At 44.6% G+C, this 25,714-nt stretch overlaps 1 protein-coding gene across 29 annotated transcripts in view; it reads right to left on the bottom strand.

Moving 5' to 3' along the window:
* Nucleotides 1–1,287: 1,287 nt before the first annotated feature.
* KLHL3 (kelch like family member 3) overlaps nt 1,288–25,714 on the bottom strand; it is a 233,262-nt gene continuing 208,835 nt past the window's right edge. For 28 of the 29 annotated variants that reach the window (XM_023531950.1, XM_023531951.1, XM_023531949.1 and 25 more), the window contains 7 exons: nt 21,509–21,626; nt 20,904–21,101; nt 19,279–19,380; nt 16,391–16,519; nt 12,669–12,809; nt 10,444–10,587; nt 2,157–6,743 (listed from right to left, as the gene is read on the bottom strand). In XM_023531950.1, the coding sequence (XP_023387718.1) occupies nt 6,715–6,743; nt 10,444–10,587; nt 12,669–12,809; nt 16,391–16,519; nt 19,279–19,380; nt 20,904–21,101; nt 21,509–21,626 (861 nt within the window). In that variant the 3' untranslated portion in view covers nt 2,157–6,714. Of the gene's footprint in view, nt 1,589–2,156; nt 6,744–10,443; nt 10,588–12,668; nt 12,810–16,390; nt 16,520–19,278; nt 19,381–20,903; nt 21,102–21,508; nt 21,627–25,714 lie in introns of those variants that run through there. The other variant, XR_002780908.1, reaches the window with a different exon arrangement.

Genomic DNA, 25,714 nt, shown 5'->3' on the forward strand with positions numbered 1-25,714 from the left:
TCTGGGCTCTGCCTTTACTGCCTGCCCTTGGGGCCCAGACGCTGACAACCTCCTTGCTCTGGGATGCATGCTCAAAGATACAGCCCTCAGAGATGTGAGGATGATAGAACTCAGCAGCCATCCTCAATAGGAGGATGGGGTCTACATCTCTTCTCTAAGTTCTCTGTGACCTTGGACCAACTAATTAACCCATGTAATCCTGTGAATTGGGCATCATCTGCTTCAATGAGGTGCTGCAGGGATTAACTAGAATTAAAGTTCTCAGCACAGGGCCTGGCACACAGTAAATGCACAATAAATGCTATTATGATCACTGAAGCAATTGCAGTCTGAGCCCTCTTCTCAGACTGATTCTCAAACTCAACGTGAGTCAAAAGAGCTAGCAGTTTCCTTCTGGGTCTGCTCCACTACTCACTTATGACATATCCTCATATAAACGGGTTCACCTCTCTGGGCCTCCTCCATCCCTGGGGGACACGAATTCCTACCTGCCTGCCCGCCTGCTGCCCACAGGGCTGCTGTGGGGCTCAAGGAGGCCTATTCTCATCACTCTGAAAATGCTAGGTGTTCTGCAGGTATAAAAGGCAAGCGGCACCAGCCCTCCCACTCTCCAATCACAGTGTGGGGCAAAAGACCAAAGGGTACGGCTGGAGGTCAGCCCAGAGGAGCAGGAGAGGTAAAGGCACCACATCTGAGCCCTTCTTGCATGTTTTCCTGCCCTCTCCTGTAGGTATTGCCCGAGTGCCCACTAAGTGCTAGGCACCGAGGATGCAAATTGGAGCAGGCCCTGCCTTCCTGGAACTCAAAATTTACTTTTCCAAGTGTAGAAACGGATCTGGCCAAGAGGCTCCTCTCATCTCTTGGGTCTCTCCAGCTTGAAGTTGAGCCTGACCCCTCTGTGCCGTCCATCTGTCACCTCGATCAGGGAAGAGCCACTGACATCCTGAAGGGGACTGGAACTGCCCAGTCTGTTAACCAGAGTGGGAGCCCAGGACACTGAGCAGGCATATCTGAGATGTCACTGCTGAGCCAAGCGTCCAGGCTCACTTCATAAGAGGCTTACCTCCCTCCCGGAGAGGCCCTGCTGAGTGACCTTACTCCCCAGACCTGACTCCCTGTGACCACAAGTATTCAAGAGAAGGAGTCTAGAAAGGGGTGAGGCAGGGCAGCCAACAAGAAACTCCAGACTCCAAAGGGGCAGTGCCACCTCCCTCAGAGGTTGTGGATTAAAGGCAGAGTTATAAAGCATTTAGCATGGTGTCTAGCAAAAAGTAGATATGCAATAAATAGTGGCTACTGCTCCTATCATCGCAGTAACAAATACGATTATTTATTACCAGTAAAAGATGGGGACATCATTAGTCCACAATGTGGGACTTCAGTGTTTTTCTTGAGCCATGTTTGCACTTCCCAGGGGCCCTTGGTGCCTTCCTCTCTTTGGTGCTTCTCAGCACGGCCTTCTCCCCTCATCTCCTCCTCAAGGCTGAAGTGACAGAAGATTAAGGACACAGATTCTGGAGTGGCTCCATCCTTTTTCATCCATTGCTACCTTAGGCAAGTTGTTAAACCTCTCGGTATTTATCTTCATCTGTAAAATGAAGATAATAGTAACTCAGAAGACTGTGATGAGGATTAAATGCATTGATAATAAGTAAAGCACTTAAAAAAGTCCCTGGCACATAGTAAGTACTCAATAAATGTTAGTTGTTATTGTTTCATATATGTTGAAACCTTATAAACCAACATAGTTAATAGCTGTACATATTTAATAAAATATTTTAACATAACAAAACAAAATGCCTATAAAATCTCTAAGTCTCATAACAAACTTGTCAAAATCAATGTCTGTTTACAGCTAAATCTCTCTCTCCACCTCCCCATGCCTAAGACCAGCATGCCCACCTCGCAATGATCAACGGGCAGTTGCCCACACCACTGAACACCGAGTGGAGGGGCTAGACTCTCTTGGCCTCACTGAAGAATGTCTTTGTGGGTCTGGCTATGTGCTGGACCTAGAGAACAAAGACCAAAGGAACCCAGATCCTGTCCGGAAGATCTTAAACAGAATTTTTTTTTCTTAATCTGAAGACACACAGGGATAGTCTGTCCTTTTCATGTCTGAGACACAGTAGAGAGAATGGACACTGGAAAGGAAATACTGAGAACGGTTCTCACAGTTTAGCTTTTATTAAACTTAAGATAACAAAGTATGGTATGGGAAACTAGAATACAATTCCTATTAAAATAATACATTTGAGGAACTGTTTCTTCAGCTAGCATTGTAACTGATTGAGCATGTGACAAGGGTTCTTTTACAAGATATACAGTCCCTAATGTCCAGGCAGAAAACACCAGATCAAAGACCTCACCTACGCAATTTGTACAGGTGTCAGTGATCCAGTCTACCTGCCTATGGACAACCGCACAGAGCACCCACACAGACATACGCATTCAGTTTTTTGAGTTTTCTTTCAAAGGAAGTATTTTATATATCATATGCAAACTGAACAAGGAAGTCCAATAACAGTCCTTTATTGCCACTGAAAAGGGGGGGGAATAATTTGAAATATCATAACCAAAGGCATGAATGTAGCATTAGAACAATCTGTTTCTCCAAATGCCACAGTCTCATGTATTTTTGCCAATCATTCCACGAGTCACTGAGCTCTGTGACAGAGGCCACACAGGGGCAACGAGGTTGTGCTTATTCACCACGGAAGAAACCTTTTCCAATCCCAAGTGTCAGAAGTGCTGCTGGCTCTCTTGCTTGGTCAGTAGATATACAGCACAGCTGAATATGAGGGGCTTAGGACTCCAAATAGTGCAAACTCTTTAAAAAAAATGAAATACATTCCAACCTCCTTGCTTCTCCAGGCAAGGCTCCAAACAGAGCCTTAAAAACTTTAGCTAGCTGGAACATGAGTTTGCTCAGCCTCCCAACTTGATCCAACAAGATGCAAATGGAGAGCATGGAGGCAATTCAAATGGCACCTGTCCCAATAATAATAAAAATTAGGTTTTTTTTAATGAGGCTAATGACAGATAAATACACCAAGTAGAGCCTGGAGTGTAGACACAGCTCAAAAACCAAGTAATTTTAAAAGTGTAGTGTGAGCATCTGTGAAGCACGTGCTTGACACATTCTTAATGGGGATCATGAGGAGTGATCCCTCTTTTAAAGTTCACAGACAGGATGCTTCCAAAAGGGACATCACCCAGCAGCAAAGGTCTTAAGCTGTTGGAAGCCTCAGAAGAATAAAGAGACAGGAGAATAAGGACTGGTCTGCTGGACCTAAGGACACTCTTGGGAGCATTCGCTGGAGGGCAGGCCTTTTTCTGGGGTTTCTCCATGCCACAGCAGGCCGGGCTCAGTGCCAGGCAGGGAGAGCAACCAGGAGATGGGCCAAGCAGCCTCACCCCTGCAGACAGCAGACTCTAAAAAAAAGCAGACATTCAATGTAGATAGGCAAGTGCTCAATTCAGCTTAACATTACTCCCTAAGTGATCAAGAAACACCAGTGATTGTGTTTTCCAGACATTTCTGCCTGGAGCTACTAAAAAATCAGTTTTGGAGGGGGAGAAACAAAGGAAAATAGCTATAGGCAGGAACTATGTTTGAGAGTGAATGACGTATAGAACATAACACTTCATTATCATGAACAATAAAAAGCAACTCAAATATCTTGAAAAATTATCTTATAAAAATATCTACATTAAAATTTTAGCCTGAAAGCTATAGCTTTGATTTTATAAAAAGGCAATCTTTGAAAGGATCTGGCTCAGGAATATACAAACATTACACAACAGATATCAAAGTAAGACAGCTCAAAAAGCATCTTAGGGGATGTTGCAACTAGTTTGTCATGAAATAGAATTAAGTATTCTTATTGCATAGCAAAAAATGAGGTCACTTTCATTTGCATAATACTGCAACTTTTTAGATGGAGAAATGCCATTGGGTATTGCTGAGAAACAACTTTGGAATTCCGAGTCTGACTTCTATGTTGTTCAAATCAGTATCCAAGTGGTGTCTAGGCTGCTTCTAACCTTGGGCTGCAATTCCATTTCACCACTGTGATCAGACTTCAGATACATCACTGGCAAAGCTGCACTCAAGTAGCTGTGGCCACCTGAATGGAGGACGGTTGGGGGGCAGGGGGGGAGGCAGTTCATCTACTATGTGACAAGCATAGACTTGAAAATAAGTCTTGTGTCCACTGTGGGGAGAGAATAGTACCTGATGATAAAGAGACATCAGGTTTTGGATGGCATCCGTGGGCAGCCAGAGCAGTTTGGCTTTTTGGTGATGACATACCAGTGTTCTAGTCCCTATGAGAAAGGACACGCGAGGGTGAAATGAACATGGCCTCAGTAGCACTACCAGCAGGAGCAGTGCTTCATGGGAAGGGAGATGTCAGGTGGAACCAATAGCAAATATCCAAAAAGCAGAAAACATGGTGGCTAGCTTTCAGGGAAAGGATCCTTCTGGAAAGATGACACACAAACAACAGCCTCCCCCACGTAAGTGTGGAAGTCCAGCTCCTACATGTTAGGGGAGGGGATGGGGAATTCACTTTTCATCTGAAATCAGGAGCAGTGTGAATAGCACATGAGACTCCAACCTCATTCCCAACACACCACACTACGCACGCGCGCGCACACACACACACACACACACACACCCCAAAGTCTCAAATCTTTATCAGAGGGGGAGGAAGAAACATTTTTAACAAAAAGCTCATTCCATCAGCTTCCAGGCCAGAGCCAGGTAGAGCTCTGAAACCAGTCATTTCCAGTGCTGGGTGAGAGCAGAGCTCCCAACGTAAAGCACATCTTGGTCCCTCTGGAGACATGTCTTCCGGATCCACAAAAGCTGGATGTTTTAGCCTCTTCTCAAGGCTTCTGAAAATTCCGGGTGCCTTGGTTCTCTCCAAATGGCTCACTGAAATAACATCTGCTCAACATCAGAAGAGTTTCCTCTTCAAGAGAGTGTAGTGTTCAGTGCACAATAAATATACAGTAAATACAAAAAGTGGCCAACTAGCTGGGGAGGGTCCTGGGTTTCTAACTGTGGGTCGAGGTGGGGAGAGTGCCAGTCTCCTGCAGTATGTGCTTGGGAGGAGCCCAAATATATCAGAAGTCTAATATCAGGGTTCATAAAGCACTCTGGCTCCCAGTAGGTGGACCTTGACATCACGGAGGGTTATACCCTAGCCCCAAAGGTGTACGACTGTTCTCCAGGCACAAGACGTCCCCCTCCTCATGCCAGAAATCCCAACAAAAGCAACTTGCTAGTTTAGGAAACAGCACAGCTTTAAGGTTCTTTTTTTAATGCATATGACTCTGTGGGCCCTGAAATACCCACCTCCCTACAGATGCTTGAAGTTCTGTCATTAATGATTTTTACCTGTGAATTAACAAAGTTCTCATTAGCCCCGCTCTTAAAATGCAAGCACCCCTGAGAGAGATCACGCATCCAGGGCCTACCATCACCTCCTCCCCACAGGGGAAGCAAAGAGGAGGAGGGAGGTATTCTGAGGGTTGGAGAGAGGGTACAGGCCCTAGAATAAGGGGAGGGCACAAGGAGAAGAAGACAAGGGTATCAGACAGACTTGACTGTCATCACAAATGCTGAGGGCCAGCCCCAGCCAGTATACTCCTTTGAACGCTTCCATGTCCATCTGAATTACACAAGACCCCACACAACACAGGGACAAAACTATCTTTGGGGTTGGAGATACAGTGGCCTTTTACTTATTCTCTAAATCAGAACACTTCTAAGGGTAAATGAGATGTTGTGAATAATTAAGCCTTGATAATAAGTATAATGGGGACTTTCACATCCTGGAAAAATCCAGAAGTAAGATCCTCTCTGAGACCATTATGGGCAGGGGCTGAAGTCTTTCTACTTTGGTTTTTGATTTTGTTTTCCATGTATATTTTTTCCCAGTATGTTACTCGAGGCTGCTCTGAAGATCTAGTTTTCTCAGCTGAAGAGACACAAAATCTCCCAAAACTGGAATCCACGACATCAAAGACTGGGCCATTTCACTTGCTTCCCGGAGGAGAGCCCAAAGAGCACCGGGCTAAGGGGCCGGGGACCCATTTGTTCCTAGTTCTAGCACACGGAGGACGAAGTGCAGCTTCAAGAACACCCAGCTCTTCCGCAGACAGTGCCTGCAGTCGAGCCCTGTATGTGGGCGTGGTCAGAGCACTGTTCCTCTCGCTGGGCATTTCTGGACATCCCTGTCCACCTGGACCTCCAACAGACAGCAGCTTTAGTAGTCTCAAGGTGCCCATGGGGCAAATCCAGAAGAGAGGCTTCTGTGATTTGATTTTTAGCATAGCAGAAGGATCAGTAGTACAGAAATCCAGTAGACTGTCACAGCCCATCCAACTTAAAGAGACACCATGTTTTACACGCGCTCATGCACACACACACACTGTCCCTGTAGAAACACAGAAAAAGCTCAAAGGTGCCACCTGAAGCTATCAGGAACCCAGTGCTCAGGGCAGAAGACAAAACCCCTCAGGGGAAAAGGAGGGGGGTCCCCAGTCTTCACTCCAGATACTACTCTGCCAAGTCGGAGGAGGACGGTTCTCGATCCTCTGCAGACTCTCCCAGTGCGTGGGATCCGGCCATCACAGTCCTGCTGTTCTTAGTCCCAGGCAGCACCCCTACCTTCCCCCTCCTCCTGGCAGTGGGAGTTGGGGTCACAAGGGCTTGTGAATCACAGCAACACCTAAGATGAAAGGGGGAGAAAGTTATCATCTTAGCCTCTCCAAAATTATTCAGAGTCCCAAAGAGTCCATGAATCTAAGACATCCTAAGCCACAGCCAAGGAAAAAGGGCACAATTTGTATCCTGAAGGGCCTGTGGACTCAGGCTGCCAGCAGCTGGCTGTTGCTTACTCTAACAGCCAAGTCCCTACAAGACATTTGAAAACATGTGCACAGTCTCAACACCACAAGGTGGTGGTCTCACCCTGCATCATCACAGGGACTCATTTCCTAATGTGGTGACACCCTCCCAAACCCAGTACTCAGCTTAACTACATTCAATATTCGAGGTTCGGTACTCTCACTGGGAACCCAGCAGGGGCTCCACAACTTTGAGTTTATCACTCTAAGAGAAGTGATGAGTGAGTCATGTCTACTTTTAGAAGACACTGGAATGAACTGGAAAAAACAGCAGACTGACTTCGTGGAAGTAAGAAAAACTGAATTCCAATCCTACCTCTACCACCAGTCAAGTGGCATTGTGGCTTCTTTACCTTTTTAGGCTCAGTTCCCATATTATTCAGTGTCACCTAACTGAAAGACCATGCCAGTGCTAAGTTCTATACTTGGACAAACACTCCAAACATGTCTGTATGTGTTAGGGTTTTAGCCAAGTTGAACTATACTCAACAGCAAACTATGTAAATCCATGCATGACCCTGAAATACTGCTGAAATGGACTGAGGCTATGTGGCAAATACTGTGGGTTGATTCAGCCAACATCCCTTCTCCTTGCTGTCCTCTACTATAGAGACCAGCAAGCTACAAGGTCAGCTTCCCAGACTACCTTGCCACTGGAAGTGCCATGTGATCCAGTCTTGGCCAACACAATTGTAAATGCAAGTCTGCCAGTGTGACAACTTTAGCTTTGTCTCTTGTCCTGCGTGGAGTGTTCATGCAAGGCCCAAGAGGCAGGAGAAGCTACTGATAAAGTTGGCAGAACAGAAAAGAGAGGAAAAGCCTGATTCTTCAATAACAGTCTGAGCCACTGGGCCAGCCCTTAACTTCTTTCTGCCTAAGACAAATATAGTTCTTTCACATTTACACAAGTATCTGTGAGTTTTTCCGGTACCTGCAGCTGAACAAAATCCTAACTTACAGGTAGGGTCTACAGATAAGATGGTAACTGGACTCTTATTTTAATATACTCCAACTATAAATTTTTCTGGTCGAAGATGAAATTAAGAGAACATTGCTAAAAAAAAAAAAAAAAACCCCAAGATACTCCAATGGTGAGATTCTGCTAAGAAATCCATTTCATGTTAATTTCTTGATAAAGGTACAGACATACAAGCTTAGAGGGAACAGAACCTGAGTCCTCAGGCCCAGATGTGCTGCCTTGTCTGCACCACAGGCTTCCCTTTCACAAGGTAGCTTTTTTTTTTTTTTTTTAAGTAGGCTCCTGTATTGTTTTTTAATATAAACTTTTTCTTTTCATTATAAAAGTAAAATATTCTCGTTATGTAAATTTTGGGAAATGCAAGAAAACAGAAAGTAAAAAACCTTTAGTACTTTCATACAAAGAGAATCACCATTATCTCTTTGGAATATTTCCTAGCTTCTAAAAATAATCACAATGATTTTCTGAGTGGTTTCCATTAGCCAGGCAGGCGTTGTGCTAAGTACCTCCCAACTATAATCGCATTTTGTCCTCACAGGAGCCTTAAGAGGCTTGGTATAATTTTATTCTCATTTTACAAATGAGAAAACAAAGGTTCAGTCAGACTGATAATCTTGCCCAGAGTTCCAGGGCTAGTGGCAGAGCTAGGATTCAAATTCGGATCTGACGCTAATGCCTACCTCTTAAACAGTGACTATTCAACCCCCACGATCCAGGACCGCATGACTGAGCTCACATGGTGCATACAGTTTGCATCGTCCTTTTTTAACCCACAAACATTTTCTTATGACACTGAAGACACTTTCTGTATAAATATTCACAGCTATTTAACTGTTTCCCTCATGTCAGACTGTAAGTAGTTCTCATATATTTGCTACAATGCTCCAATAAATAACTTTGTCCATAAATCTTTGTCTCAAGCTATTTCCTTAGACTCTCAGATTCACCCAGTCAATGGATTTGAACATAAATTGCTTGTCTCCTCCCCGGCTACTTCTAGAATGGGCAGACAATAAAGAAATGGATGTGAGATATTCAGCACACATATGAAATTCTAACCACTCACACCTAAGCCTTCACTTTCACCCAGTAAGGCGTGCATGGCGCCAGTGGGGGTCCCTCACTGCCTCACTGCTTCCTGCTAGAAAATGCCCTGCTCTCCCCACCACGACTTCAAAAAGAAAATATGTGTTGGTTTTAATAATTAACCATGAGAACAGAATCATTCTAGGGCCAGAATGCCTCTAAAATCTTTTATATTCAGTCGAGAAAAATCCTAAACGAAGGAAAAAAAGTGAAATAGGTTCAGTGTAATTGAAGCCTTGTGTCGACAGACTGTGGAAGGTGATAAAAACTCCTTTGAGTCTTCAAGGCACAATATTCCTTTGTACTGAAATCCAAGGAATGACTGACCTTTCTAACACAAAATGGGAATAAGAACACCATCAGAGTCCTCGTTGTGCAGATTAAATGAGATAATGGTCGTAAAATATGTAGGATTATGCCTGGCACATTGCATGTGCTCAATAAATAAATGTTAGCTCGAATTATTCTAGTTTCTAGAAGACCAGATACAAGGCGCTGGCCTATGTGATGGATATATGTTTGCTTGCTCCCTACAGACCCTGAGCTCAGCGGTGAACTCTGATCCTACCCTCCGCACTTCACCAAATGTAACACACTCCCCAGGAATAAGCCTCTACACCAGCCTCACGCTTCGCTCCTTCCTCCAGCCTCTAACCTGGAATGCTTGTTCCCCCAACCCTGAGCTGAGGTAGTACAAACAGCATGTGCTTAGGAGAGTCAGACCTGAGTTTGAATTCTGACTTTGCCATTTTTTTCAGCTGTGTGGCTCTGGGCAGGTTACTTAAACCCTCCAAACCTCAGTTTCATCATCTGTAACACACAAGGATACAGACCCATTCAACCAAAGGGTTGATGAAAAGATGAGAGCAAATACCTACACTGTACCTGACATACTGCCTTATGGCACAGGGAGGAGGCGCCAGCAAAGGGCAATATTCCGTGTGATTGTGACCCACCTTCAATGCTTAATCAAGCCCTACCTCCTCCAGAAAGTGTCTTCTGACTCTGCCAGTTCTCACCTGTCACGTCTTAAAGCTTATATAGTACAGTCCATTTAGAACTTATATGTACATCACCCTGTACTTCTCATTTTGTGTAGGCAGGTCTTATCTTTTTGATTTAATTTCTGGAAATTAAAGAAATGTATCTTATTCTACCTAGAAGCCGGGCACAAAACAAACCAAGAAAGGCAGTGAAATTCTAAAGCCTCTTATGACAACCTAGATAAAGTGGAAGTGGCTTCCTAGAACACTGTGTTAAGAAGAATTCTGAGGCTACATTCAGGTTCACTGGGGAAACAAGTGCTAATTATGGGTATCTGTCTTGGGCACAGAATGAAGGAGTGGTGACATGTAACAATTACCTGCCATCCCTGGAAGAGGCACTCAGTCCCAAGTTAAGCAAGCTTACCCCCACACCACCCCACCCAGTGTGAGGGGGGGGTGGAGCACACTGACCTGCGTAGCTCCGCCCTGTGCTCATGTTGGTTGGTAGCAGCGTCCACTTGTCAGTGACAGGATTGTAGTACTCGACCGAAGCCAAGTTGCAAGATCCATCATCCCCTCCAACCACATACAGGAGCCCATTCACTGCACAGACTCCTGGGAATCAAACAAAAGCCATAGGAGACATTATAGCAGGAGCACAAAGAATCAGAATGGACAAAGACAAATCTGGACTGCTCTGGAGCTCTTTTCCTCCTCTGCATGGTAGCACAAAAGAGAACTGGCTCCAGGGTCTGAGTTTGCTCAGTAGAAGTATGCATTGACAACAGCCATTGGGCTCTGAGGAGCCCCCTTTCTAACAGGGTCACTTCTCTGACCAAGGGGCTTTCTCTACTGTATGGTCCTACAAATGTTTTATGGGTATGGGCCCCTCTCCACTGCAGCGCTGCCCACCAGTATAAGCAGACCTGTCATGTCCAGCCTGAGCTACGGAATTCATGCATGCTACTACCACTCTGCTTATAAGTTTTTCCTTGATACGCCTTGTTATATCCATACCGTGTGGTGTTCATGGTTGTGTCTATGATCCCGTCACACCACTGGGATCTAAATCCACACATGGTTCCTAAGGATGAGGCATCTGCCCACCCTGATCTCAGAGTGTGCTGGTTTGGGGGCAAGGTCTCATCAGCAAGATTCGAGAATAGGAATATATAATTATTGCTTATCAAGATTTTAAAAGACCACAGTCCAATATATGTATGTATCTTTTTCAAAATCAGATTAAGGGATTGATAATGCTCAAAAAAGAGTAATTATCAGTGTTGGTAAAGATACTCTCAAATACTGGTGAGAGTATAAAATGTACCACCTTCCTAGATGGTGCTGAAAGCACATGTGCTCCCTCTGACTCAAAAATTCCACTTCTGGCCTTATATTCTAAAAAAATAATTTTAGATGTATGCATCAATTACCTATAAGGATCATTTATAATAACCAAAGCATTATTCATAGAAATCATGGAAATAATATAAACTGTCCAACAGTAGATTATTTAAATTACAATACAGGCATAATTTAATATATAAAATAATATCATATAAATATATTTAGTGACAATAATAAGATATTCATGAAAGAATGCAGATTAAAAAGGCAGGTTATATTACAGCATTACAGAGTGAATCCATTTTGTTATAAAAAAATAGAAAAATCTACATGTGAATGTGTATACCTAAACACATCTACATCTAAACTTAATTCTCAGACTCTAGACTGACTAGCTATATTGAGGGTTCTGTAATTCCTCACTCATGTGGCTTAAGGCCAAATGATAAGTTATATCACAGCAGGCTCAAATAATGAGCAAATTAATAAATTCCTCTGTTTACAGTTTCAACAAGTCAGATACAAGTATGTTTGGCAAACAGGCAATTTGAGCATAAAGGATATAAATCAGCCTGAAAGTCACCTGTTTGTCTTTCCAGCCTGAGACTGGGACTAAGCCAACACTTTCATAGAGTAAGGAGGCGCAAAGCAAGACATAACAACACAGGACCTGACCCATAGGGCAAAGTTCTAAAATAACATAGTTTAATAGAGTATCAGCCTCCAGGAATAAAAACCTAAATATTCTAAGGTAAATCATTCCTACAGGAAGGGGGAGGGAAAGGAAGACAGGAAATACAAAGAAGGGAAGGGAATAAGGGAAGTGATCCTATTTGAGAATGAATCAGGGAGAATGAGTCAGGAGAATGAATCATAAATCCTTTCATGGGTCCCTGTGAAAGAAAGGAGATTGGTTTCTAACAGGAAGTGAGAGGTTTTCATAGCCAGGAACTGACAAAGATAGAACCAAGTGTCGTTTTGTGGCCAGATCCACATATTCCTGTGTCCAACAAAGCCACTGGGCAGGGATACTGATGACAGCCAGAGGGCTTTTCTGGGTCTGTGCCCATCTCTGTGCGGTGAAAGTCATCATCCTTCATTGGGAGAGAAGGAACCCTCAGCATCTAAATGGCGGACCCTGCAGCTAGCTTTTAGGGTCCCAAGCTCTCCCCTCCCCCAGCCCAGAGCCTACCCAGCGAATGGACACTCCCTGTTCAAAGTACAAACTCAGCCCCATGCCCTGAGAGTCTCTCCTCTCTGCCTCTCTTTTAGAACTAGTGTTTGTAGAGAGAAAAGACCCACAACTCCCCACCCCCCGCAAGGGGAGACAGAGAGAGTTGTCATATTACCTGCATTGCGCCGGCACATGTTCATGTCTGCCACCTGCTTCCAGGTGTTTGTTCCAGGATCGTAAACCTCAACGCTCTTCCTCACCAAGGGCCCATCGTGCCCTCCTGTGGCGTACAGCTGTCCGCTGAGGACTCCAACCCCTGAAAGGCAGAGCACAGTGTCCCAGCCTGAGGCTGGCTATAGTGACCAGAAACCAGAAGGCCTGGCATCCAGTCCTGGACAGCCATCACCAATCAGCAAGGCGACATGGGGAGTGCTGTCTTGTTCCCCTGGACCTCAGTATTCTCATACGTAAAACAAATACAATGACACTCTGCCACCTCATAAGACTGTCAACTTAAAAACCTCAAAATAAAAAGCAAATATGATCCCATTTCTACCTAAAGAAACATCAAAATTTTATGTGTATATACATTATATATGTGTATATGTATACATATGTACACACACACACACACACACACACACACACACAAACAGGAAGGTCATATACAAAGAAAAAGAAGATCAAAAGAACACCACCACATTAAAAGTAGTTTCTGAGTGGTAAAATTACACGGTTCTCCTTTTTGCCGATCTACACTGCCTAGTTCTCCTTCGCCGTTCACCACTGCATTACTTTGATTACTCAGCCTTATATCAGTTGAGTAGTTAAAATGGAAACTAGTCACATAGTAGGTGTACTGAGATCATTACTGCCTTGCAGCAGAAGCTGTTCTTTCCACCCATGTGTTCTTCTAGATGGTTGAGGGGCATTAAATCACTCACAGTGTTGATCGGCCTCAGCTGAGTGGTAAAATAGTATCATTTACAAGTTTTAGAATAATCTTTAAAAATCCTTTAATACAAGTCAAGGAAATAAAAACCAGACAGAATGACAGTGGCACAGTACCCTAGAAAGAACAACTGACCGGGTGGCCGGGACATCTGGGCTCTGGACCTGGGTCTCTAACTTTGCCTTTCCAGGCCTCAGTTTTTCCAGTGTAAAGTGAGGGGGCTGGACAAGATCAGTAGCTCCAGAGGACCACGAACGACTGCATGGACAGGCTGCATCTCAATCAGCTGGGGAGCTTTTTGAAAAGAAAGACTCCAGGTCCTCCGCCCCAGAGACGCTGGCTGGGCATCAGGAAAAGTACCTCATGTGACTGGGTATGCAAAACCAGGTCTCAGACCCAAGAACTCGATTTCTAGAACATAAACTTCATACGGACAAAGACCATGCCTGTCTTATCACGTCTGTTTCCCTGTGCCTGAAGGTAGATAGTAGGTTCGCAACAAACATAGTTTGAATGACAAAATAAGTTAAAAAAAAATCTCATCCAGCAATTATGCTGGTGTGTTAGCGGTTCCCCGCAATTTCCCTAAACCAACAGCAGATGGTGGTGTTGTATCAACAATGGCTCACTAATGGCCTTCCGACACTAAAATCCACTGCGTCCAGAAGCTATTTCACCTTCCCCTCCTCCATGCACAGCAGGTACTAGCACACGCTGGAACCCAAAGATGCCTCTTTTCCCCACAACCATCTGCTGGCATTGCCCACACTCTGCTGAGGGAGCAAGCCGCCTTCCAGGCACATGGGGCACCACTGCCCTTTTGCAGCTTCTTTCTCAAACATTCACTAGGAGGTTTCCTGGACCAATAGCCACAGGGGCTCCTGGTGCCTCAAATGGCCTCAGGCAACCAGAGGCCAGGGTCTCTGGGTCTTTAGCCACCAAAGACCAACCACCACAAGTATATGGGTTCTCAAATCCAGAAGTTAGGCTTCCCCCAATCTATGGATGTGAAGCCCTGATAAAAGGCCGACCTTGGGAGTCTGAGGCCAGGGCTCTAACAGTAACCTGAGGAAAGAGCCCACTTCTGGGAGAAAGACCATTCCCTAACGCATGGTCACTGTACCTCCCTGGGACACAGGCAGTAGGGTAGCAACTGTCCAGGGCCTCTGCCCCAGGGGAGAGGCAGGAGCTGCCTGAGGGATCTCCACTTAGCAATAGCCCTTGGGCAGCCTGGTAGAGACAGAGCAGTGTGGCCTCCAAAGGCAGCTCTGTCCACAAAATGAGCCTGAACTTTCTAAGGCAGCTTTGTGCTCATGGTTCCGCACAGGGCTGCCCCTCTACACGTTCTGCTTGAGACATTTCCAGAAGCAGCCACACATCTCAGTGTGGGCTGCTCCACTCCTGCTGAGCTGTCCCTACATCCCTGGGCTCTACACATTTGCTCTCACACCTTAAGTCACATAATTTCTAAGAAGTATAAAAGAGACTCTACCAAGACTCTATAAACTAAAATTACTAAAAGAGCTCTATGAAGGGAGAAGGACCACAGGATTTATGAATTCAGTTGGCCCCAAGGGAACATCTACTGCAACCCACTCATTTCACATCTCAGGAATCAGAGGCCAGAAAGGGGGAAGGGACTTGCTCAAGGTCACATGGCAAGTTCGAGCATACCCAGCACTGAGGTCCAGGCCTCCTGACCTCCATGTATTTGTTGCATGTTTAGGAAGTGCCAACTTGTCAGGATCAGCAGAAACAAGCTCCCTAAAAACTGCATTCCAAACACAAATCCTTCTTACATGGCATCATACAGTTTTTTTCTTTTCTAACCAGTCAGTACCCAAAGGTTCTTGAAAAATATTAAAATAGCATAATTTTTTAAGGAAGGCTGAGGAAGTGGTCATACGCTTAGTTTAGTACTATAAAATGAGATTACAACTCAATCTTCAAAGACACAAAAAAGAGAAAAGAATAACACTGTGGGGGAAAAACTCCCAATTGTGCTTTCCCTTCCTAGCGTCAAAGAGCCTCCCTGCCAAGCCCAGGTTGTTCATCAGTCACCACCCTCAACAGAAGCCAGAACAGAGAGCCAATGCCCAGTCTTCAGTGCCTCTCAGATCCTTCCCTTTGGGCCTCTAGATGAAAAAGGAAGAAGGGGCTGTTGCTCCACTTCCTGGAGAATCCCAAAGGACCACACAGCTCCTAGTCTTCTCACAGGTAGCAAAAGTAGGCTACACATGGGAAGTCATTCTCTTTCCATGTGGGAAAGAGAGATGAAATGGGACAAATGATGGCAAGGAGACATAAGTTTATCTCCAAATATGAACACTAATAGCTTGGCTTTCAACTCCCAAGACAGAGACTCTAGACCGGCAAGCTTTAGCTTTTCCACTAAAGACTGGGACAGCTGGGCTTGTCCTACTACTTCATAAGAATGAGATTCTAATAATTTGGGAGTCAAAAAAGCTAATTTTGAAGTAAGACAGGCCTGAGAAGGAATCCTGACTCTGTCAGTTACTAATGATATAACCTTGGGCAAATTATTCAACCCCTGGTCGACTTACTTTCTAAATCTCGTAAGTGGAATTGATGTCATAGCTACAGTTGAGGGCTGTGGTAAGAATTAAATAAATTCAGACATAAAAGTGCTTTATTAAGACAGCACGTGGAACACAGCAAGCCTTCACCTTGAAGAAATGTAGACACCTCCACACAAACAAAAAGGATGATGATGAAGAGAATATTATCTCATCCTTTTTCTAACAAAGTGATCTCCAGGGAAAGGTTAACTTAGAAATGCTTGTGTTGGGCTGCAAAGGTGCTAGTGAGACCATGTACATTAGAAGGAAAGAAGAGAGAGGGAAAAAGGGTAGAATGTTACGTTGCTGCTCTCCAGTTCCACCTGTTGAGCAGATCAAACAGAGCACCCTAAGGCTCCCCCGTACCTGCGCCACTGCGGCGGGTGCTCATGTCTGCCACGTACGTCCACTCATTGGTCGCCGGGTTGTACTGCTCCACGGTGCTCAGGCATTGGCGGGAAGCCCCGTCATAACCCCCAACAGCATATAGCTTCCCTGGAACAGACAAAGTGACTGAGGGTGGTACCGGGGACACTGGCATGAAACTGGAGCACAGCTGAAACCCATGGGGGCATCCTCACTGCCATCGGGATTTAGGACCCCTTCCCTCCAGGGCGGACCATCAACTTACTTCCCAACCAGGATAAGCATCCTTCACACCTCAGCCTTCTACTTCCTCTTACATCTGGAAGTACTGAGGAAGTACTGAGGCCCTTTTTAAATAAGCACCCAAATATCTGGGGTGTGTGAATGGAGGGCTCCATGTGCACCCTGGCATGGCTGGAATTTACCTGCAGATGCCCCTGTGATCTCTGAGCCATGCACAAGAGCCCTGAAGCAACATCACTTATTTTTAAAATTTAAAAAAGAAAAACCACACATAAGCTGTTTATCTAAGAGCATCATTTCCACTTGGGCTGGGGGTGAGGTTGGTCAAAGGGGCAGGAAATTGGTATTTGAATTCTTACAGAGCAGGGATTCAAAACATTTTGGGTTTATCATGTAGAATGCAGTGGGAGGGTCACATGCATGTGTGGTGGTGGAGGGCGGGGACAGTACAATAACTAGTAGGTGAAAATCTGCAATTATTTTAAGTTAAAAAGAGATTCTCAGACTCAAAACTATGCTCTAGCACCAGGACTACTGCCATATCAAATGTAAAATTATTTCTTCTTCCATCTTTGATCCTTTTTTTTTCCTGCCCCAAAGACCCCTCAACTGGCCCTTCTACGAGAAAGGAACACCTCCTCCCCAGTTCTGCCATCACCTAAGCCAGAGAGAAAAATCCTGGCCCAGCAGCTCCTCCAGGGCCCAGGCCAGTCTCTCAGTATGTGCGGCTCAGATACATTAGCAGCCCACCCGCTGCCTACCACTCATCGAAGCCTAAGCCACTGGGGAGTAGACAAGAAGCTCCCCAGGGCAAGCACAGCGCACTAGAAACCTTATTCTGTCACAAGTGATCTCTGCTGCTGGGAGCTTCTGCCTACTCTCCAAGCCTCACTGTCCCTTTTCCTAAGAAGGAATTCTTCTAGGCAGCCAGCAGCAAATGATTCTGATTTCTATTCTTTACTTTTCTCCCAGGGTCATTCAGACCATACGGCCACGGTAAGGAGATGACGAGGGGAGGTCATGTGGAAACAACACGGGGAGCTGCGTCCACAAGGCCGCAGTGCAGCAGGGTCCACTTAAGATCCTCCTCACCATGCTCGACAAAGCTGCAAACCGGACTCTCCGTTGCCCCAGGGTGACCCACAGCCAAAACAGCTTCAAATTCAGGATGAACAAGATAAAAACATTCCCAGTCTGTCCTCTGTGTCAACAGGGAATGCTATGAAACAGCACTTCCTCCACACGCAGAACGCGGCCACAGAAGCCTTTGTCAAGGGGAGTATTTCAAATTACAACCGTGAAGGGACCTCCTCTGACCCCTGTCAAACATTCCGACCCTGTGTCAGCTGAAGAAATACCAACTCAAGGTTTCTCCTTGAGTCTATTAATGGGGATATGCTATTTTTAACCCCTACTCTATTGTTTGATAGTCCTGGCTAAGGAAGAAGGGGAAAATGGGAAGGTGGCTAGACAAAGCACTTACATTTGGCAGACAAATCAATTTCTGTTCCACCAGGAGGATGAGATTGCAAGAACCAATTTATCTTTGTAGGAGGACAAAATCCTTGCACTTGCTAAGATAACTTGTTCAGGATGTTAGAATAATATACTTTTAAATGAAAATTTAAACTACACAATACTGGCACGGACCTAGAAATGCAGTGAGAAAAGAGAATCTTTCTATTAATGTCTAACTCACCACACATTACACTCTCCCCAAAGCACTACTGTGTGTTCTTGTGTGTACACACGAGAGAGAGAATGCCTGCATATATGTCTCAATGCACAGATATTCCAGCTAAATTCCCACCTCAGGACAGCGTAATGAATCAGTGTTCTGCAAAGTACAGTGTTTTAGTCCAAATAATACTCTATGCTTTAATACACTAAATTCACAGATGTTTATAAAACTCCTCCCTCTTAGCACTTTCTAGTGGTCTGAAGGAGCGTGGCACAGCAGAAAGAGTAGTGGATTAGGAGTTAGACCTGGGTTAAAGGGCCAACTATGTTATACTAACAAGGGCACTTACCCTTCTGGGACTCAGTTTCTCCTTCAGGAGAATAGGGAAAATCTAAATCTTGTCTATCTCCTTCAGAAGGGTTTGGGGAATAAAAATGAGGAACTGGATGTGAAAGCTATGTATAAAGCATGGCGCCCTGTCTAACCAGGGCCCAGACCACACCCTATACACCTTTCCTGACCAGAGCAGGGCTCTACCACCAACCTGCCCTGAGGGAAGAAGAAGACTTGGGAAGAGGTGCCCTCCTCACTCAGGGCTCTGTCAGTGTTCAACGTAACAAATGAGGACAAAACTAATTAAACAATTAACTCTCGCTCTCTCTACATTTCTGGGTTATGTACTGACTCTAAATTCCCCACTCTCCTCCCTCCCTAACCTGTGACAGAGCTATTGACAAGGAGCCAAAGTCACAGGCCAGTGTTTCCTCTCTAAGGTTCCTCCTACTTCACTCACTTATTTGTCTCAGGCCAATAGCTTTACCTCTGAGTCTCAACTTTCCTCGTCTGTTAAGTCAGGCAACTAGTACGTGACTCAGGGCAGTGATCAAAGGAATAGAGCCAGAGAACCAGGAAAAGGCCCATGGGCTGGGGCAAGGGCAGGCCCCCACCCACTGCTGCTCCTTACCCTCCACGACACCCACACCCACACTGCTCCGCCGCGTGTTCATTGGGGCCACGAAGAACCATTCGTTGGTCTTGTAGCTGTAGGCTTCCACTGATGCTAGGCCTGGGAGATAAGAGACTCGTGAGATTTCTGGGGCACCAGGCCTCACCCTGCTATGCCAAGAACCAGTGAGGATGGGGAAGAGTGCACACCTAGGGGCTGGTAATCTGGGTGTTTGGCTCAGCACTGCCTCTACCTCACCGTGTGACCTATGGCGCCTGCCTGAAACACATCTGCACTGTGTCTGCCTGAGGAGACCACTAAGACCTGACTCAGACGGTGGGTTGTGAGAGCACAGGGGTTATAACTGAACTGCCCTGTAAACACTGTTAAACGTACAGAATGGAATAAATAGGTTTGCCTCACTGAACACTTATTCTAATCTTCTTTTCCCTTGTCTTCCTCTACCTTGGAAGCTGGAAAGCTGAAAACTTGCCTACACAGACTCCCTTGTAACTACAAGTGACCAAGTCAATGCAGTCTGCCCAGAAGTCTGATGGGGATTTCTGAAATAGCCTTTGCTTTTCCGATACAGGTGCTACCCCTTCCTGCTTTTTTGTACCTGGAACATAAATATGTTGGCTGGAACTTAACAGCCATCTTGTGATCAAGAGAGGCTTAAAGAACTTGGCCCCAGTATTTCTGAGCAACTAGACCAAGTCAGCAATTACCAACCTCTGGACTTCTTGTTTCATGAATAAAACAATAGCTCTCTTTTGTTTAAGCCACAGTTTTGTCAGTTTTTCTAATGACAACCAAAAGCAAATCCTAAAGAATTCTAAAAAGAAACAATGTCCCACTACCCTTCTTTCCCCCTTATTCCCAGGTCCCATTACTAGAGGCAATCTTAACTAGGGGCTAAAGACCCTACAGTTATATGAGTGAGGCAAAGAGAAGGGGCTGGGAAAAGTCATAAATTCCTGAAGACACAAATGAAAATTCAGAGAAGTAAAAGATATTTTTGCTCACATCCCTGGGAGCCAAAGGATATCATTTGAGTTTAACACAGTTCCTGTCTACAGAGACACCACCTGGAGATAGGAGAAGAGATGAGATAATCTCTCCAAGTCCACTAATAGTTTCTGATTCTAACCTCGACGCTAGATAAAAACCAGGAGCAAGGCGGTGCCCCTGCAGTGGCACAGCCTTGCAAAGCTTCTGTGGGGCAGTACAAGGGACAATGGACAAAGGCTTCGTGTCCTGAGCCAAGTATCTTCCTATGGCTGAACCTTAGCTCCTTCATCTGTCCAAGAGAGGGTTCGGACTATAGTCCTGAGATACCCTCCAGCTAAGCATGCTCTCTTTCTAAGTCTCATCTTCTGAGTAAATGGGTTCCCAGCCACTGGAAAGGAGAAAGGGGCCTCTTCTGAACCCTAGAAATGACAGCATGTGGGCAGTTACATATTCTTTGGGTAGGAAGGCCTGGATCTGGCACCCAAGCTGGGAGATGAGAAAGGATGGGTTTGTTCTTGGGGAAGTAGCTATGCATGGACAGAAGGTCAGCTAAAGAACTGGCTGAGCAAACCAGGATTGCATGGAGGGTATGTCCCAGGCTGGGACAGATGGGGACCACATTCGGGACCTACCAGTACTGCCATCAAAGCCCCCCACGGCGTAGAGCAGGTCATTGAGCACGGCTGCGCCCAGAGTGCTCCGACGTTCCTGCATGCTCGCGATGGACGTCCACTGGTCCTTTACACCATCATACACGTCCACTGTCCGCACACGCAGTGAGCCATTAAACCCGCCCACGGCATACACATGGCCAGCCATAAACACCACACCTGAGGCACAGGAAATCAAGGCACTGAGGTCATCTCTGACAGCTGATTACTCATGCTGATAAGTGACAGTGGGGGAGCAAGGCAGCCATGTGAATAATTCACCACTGAAGGTGATCTCCATCTTTATATATTTGGAAGTCATTATGGGACTCATTGGATTTTTTTTTTCATATTTGCTTTTCTAATTTTGTTCGATTTAAGCAAATGCTTGGACTTTAGTTTGAAGTCCCTAAGCATGTAAGAACTGACCCCAGAAGGTACAGCTAGAAACTGGGCAGGTGGGAAAGGGAAAGGAATCGAGTCTGTAATGCACAGATGTTTAGGGAAACACAAAGCAGGGCATGACTTCTGGCACCAAGCTCAGACAAGCCAGAGAAAGCTGCAAAATGAGAGATGGTGCTGCTCACCGGCTCTGCATCTCCTGGAGGGAAGCTCAGCAATCTGGTCCCATCGATCCTCCTCAAAATCATAGCACTCCACACTGCGGATCGCCTTCGGCGCCTGACCACCAACCACGATCATGACCTCCAGAAAGACAAGTGAGCATTAGCTGGGTCTCCCCAACATCCAATTTATGGGTGACCAATCCCTGGTACTTTCACATGCTAATGGCCCAGGGTCCATGGGTGACCTGAGATGCTAGTTTATAGAGCCACACACATGAAGGTGCTGCCCCTAATCATCAACAGGCATGAGTATTCGAGAAAAGTCTAATGAGCATCTCCCCACAGATACACGACCATCTCCACTTCCCAAATACCCCTGCCCAGGGCTGTGTTTAGGGTACATGCAGACAACTAGGGGCATCTGCTGCAATTTCAGTACCCTCAAGATTTGGGGCAAGGGTCCTAAATTTCATACTGAAACAAAATATTCCAAAATATATATCAAAATTTGAATATATTTTAGAAAAGACTACAGAATTTGGATGCATTCTGAGATAAAAATATTTCTGAATGCATAGACTACAGGGGGATACTTATCCATTGCAGTATCAAAAAAAATTGTGAAACACTGCTTTGTGATGGCTACCACAAAAATTTACTCAACCAATGATGTTCTGAAAAACAGTGCTAACAGAGCTATTTCCTCAAGTAAAGTGGTAGCTACCACTGCCAGTCACTGTGTGAAATACGTTGTCATTTGCTTGTCACAGCTCTGCGAGTAGATATGATCGACTCCACTGACAGATGAGGAAAGTAAAGCTCAGAAGACATAGGTAAATTGCCCAAGGTCACACAGCTAAGAGTGGCAGAATAGAGACTGAAAGCCAAGTCTACCTGACAGAGAGATGAGGCCAGCCCCACCAGCCTCCTGCCCTAGAGACAGGGTCCATGCAAAGACAGCTCACTACATCCATGTTTTTCAAACTGCAGGTCATATTTCATTAGTGGGTCATGAGATCACTTTAATGGATTGCAACCAGCATACTTTTTTAATAGAACAGCCCATAAAATATAGTATGAAATATCTGTTCTGGTTATATACACATGTATGTCTCCTGGACAGCAATTTAAACATATTTCTTAGTGCATAGTCTAAATAAATAAACGCCACTCTCTGGCTATGGTAATAGAACTGTGGTACTTAATCATGGTATCTCTGCTGCTGTGACTTTTGTCACGGGTTATTAATAAATAAAAATTAAGGTACCAAAGTTAACAATAGTTTACACATTTTAATAAACTTGTGCAAAGTCATGACTGTCTCATAATATCATTCTCACTTGCTGGCATTCCAAGATGCTTTCTTAAGCAGAGAGAAAGGGGTGGTAGTCACAGGCAGCTAATCAATATAAGTCACAAGATTTTCTCATCACCAGTAGCCTGTCTTATTTACTCCAGTGATTTTCAAACGTCAATGTGCATTAGAGTTACCTTGAGGACCTGTTAAAACAGAAATTGCAGGGCCCTACCCCCAGAGTTTCTAATACAGGTCTGGCGCAAGACTGAGAATATGCATCTCTAACAAGTTCCCAGTTGATGCTGATGCTGTTCCCGGATTCCTACTTTGATAACCACTATTTTAACCCACAGACCACAGGGATTACCTGATGTTGTGCCATTAACATTTTTGCTGTCGTGAGCTACCGTAGTGCTCTTTACTTCCCCACAATGTAGTTTTGGGCAGAGGGGTGATCATCACAATCTGTGTGAGTTCACAGAAGTAATTCCCTCAGGTGAACATTCTCTACAATAGGAGGAGGCAGAACCAGGGCTGACAAGATCAATCATGTATACTTTCCAGATTCAGGCTCACCCACTGGTCACCAGAGTTAGTCACCACTGTCTGAAGCCAAATGGGTGACCAATGTTCAATAACTCAGAATTCAGTTCCAACTTCTGGAACATCCCAAGGAAACCCAGAACACACAGTCCAGGCTTAAAGCTGCTGCTGCTTCTGGAAATAAACAATTTCCATTTGACTTTGCTTAATGCCTCAGCTCAGAGGGTCCACGGCTTTACGTCAAGAGCAGCCCTTTTCAGAGAGAAGCTGAATTCTGCATTACTTCCCATTTGTAATTCTCTGCTTAGACAGGCATCCATGAACAGTTTAAGCAGCAGGTAAATGAATACAGCCTCTCAGCAAACTTTAGACAATGCCCAACTACCCCTCCAGGGCCGAATGACTTGCCCTGCATTCGTAAACATACCTAAAACTTGCATTATCATTCTGGTTCTGAGTTGATAAAACTAAAATGAAGTCGAATTACTGCAAGGATTTTCTTTTGAAACCTAATATTTGGGGCTGGACAAGAATAAAACCAGTTTTGTTTTCTTTCTGCAGTGACCTCAGGTACCCAAAGCCTTACACATGCTGTTCCCTCTCCTTGAACCATTCTTCCCCCTTTCTGAACCCCCTGCTTTAACACTTGCTTATCTTCAGGTCTCAGTTTACATGTCACTTCCTCCAAGAGGACCTCTCTGCCCTCCAAATCTGAGTTAAATGTCCCTTCTCCGAGATCGCACATGCCCTGTGTTCTCTCATTAAAACTGCTCCACATTACACTTTATCTCTGGTGACTTTGTCTCCCCTCCTAGAGTGAGCCCTGCCAGGGCAGAAAATGTATTTGATAACCCTAGAGTTTTATGGTGCTAGGTAAAAGTGAGGACTCAGATATTAATTTGGAATAAAGAATGAATGAATAGTAAAGAGTACATACAAAGAGATTGATTTTTTAAAAAAATACACAGTTAAATAGAAAAAAATGTACAGGCCAGAATGTCACTTTTTGGGTGAACATATGTTAGACACCAGATTACACATCTGGGGATGCTGAGAAGAACAAACAAATAAAAAGAGAGAGGGTTTTTCCATCTTTTGGCTCAATTACCAGAAGAAAGGCTTCTTATTCTTTATACAAGCTACCAGGCTTATTCTATAAATAAAAAAAGGCAAAGCTTTCAGGGAAGCTCACCATCCTCAGAAAAATATCCCATCAGGAGTACCAGGAGGTCCATTCACATTGAAGAAAATCCAGCACCCATCTCTGAGAGTTTTCATAGTAACACAGAAACAGAATTACAGAAATGCAAAAATTTTAATGTTCAAGTAAAACATGAGTAGAAAGACAAAATACAGGACAATGTTTTCAAAATAAACTTGCCTTTGAGCTCATAAAACCACTGGTGAGGAAAGACTTTTCATATTCAAAACCTGTACAATGATCTTGGAAGAGTAGATATGAGGTTTTGTAGGACAGGACCATCAGTTTCTGAAAATGTAGAGGTAGCTCAAGGCAGAGGGAGCTGCAGATGTACTTTCTGATTCTCTCCTAGGCATAAGAAATCCAGTTTCTATGGCAGCCCTTGGAAGAAGCCATCACACAAGAAAAACTACACTCATCATCATGTAATTGTACAGAGTTAAAAGAATAAATTCCCTATCTTGAATACTAACAGACGGTTGTTTCCATAGATATCTCATCTTAGCAACCAGTTAGACAAAAATGAGTATTCTCCGAAGTCTACTTGTATTCCATCTCTTAAATTATAAACCTCTACCTACTAAAGAAGGCCATAGGATGTCAGGGCAAGAAGAGACCTGAATCGTTCTCTCTTACGAGCCCTCATTTTACATTTCCAGAAAAACTCAGGCCTAACGAGTTCAATAGGCATATTTCTGTTTTCCCCCAACACCCTTAAATCTCAGTTTACTAAAGATCTGTAATGCCTTTAATAGAGATTACTAAAACAAATCTGCTTATTTAATGATTACTACTTTTAACATTTATCCTTCAAGGTAACCATAAATTACTACTAGTGGTCATATGGGAATCAGGATAAACCAAAGAGCTAGTTCCAGGCTAACAACTGTGCTAGACTGAACATGATTTAATCATTCTCAAGATCTGCAGTATACTTGTGAGTCCTGCAGGGCACCTCAGGGTCCTGCCCCCAAGTCTCAATTTGTCACTGTGTTGAAGGCTGCAGAAGTTCTGGTGAATGGAGAGTTCTGGTTGACAGAGCCAGACTCAACTGTGGGGGTGGAGGGTGGGGGAGGTAAGGGATGGTTATTGGACATCTCCCAAGGAAAACATGCTCATTTACTACAATGAGATTAGTGAGACCATGGAAAGACTACTTGATTCCTTAGGAAGGAAATTTTACTCC

Source organism: Pteropus vampyrus, unplaced genomic scaffold, assembly GCF_000151845.1.
Source record: "Pteropus vampyrus isolate Shadow unplaced genomic scaffold, Pvam_2.0 Scaffold74, whole genome shotgun sequence".
NCBI lineage: Eukaryota > Metazoa > Chordata > Mammalia > Chiroptera > Pteropodidae > Pteropus > Pteropus vampyrus.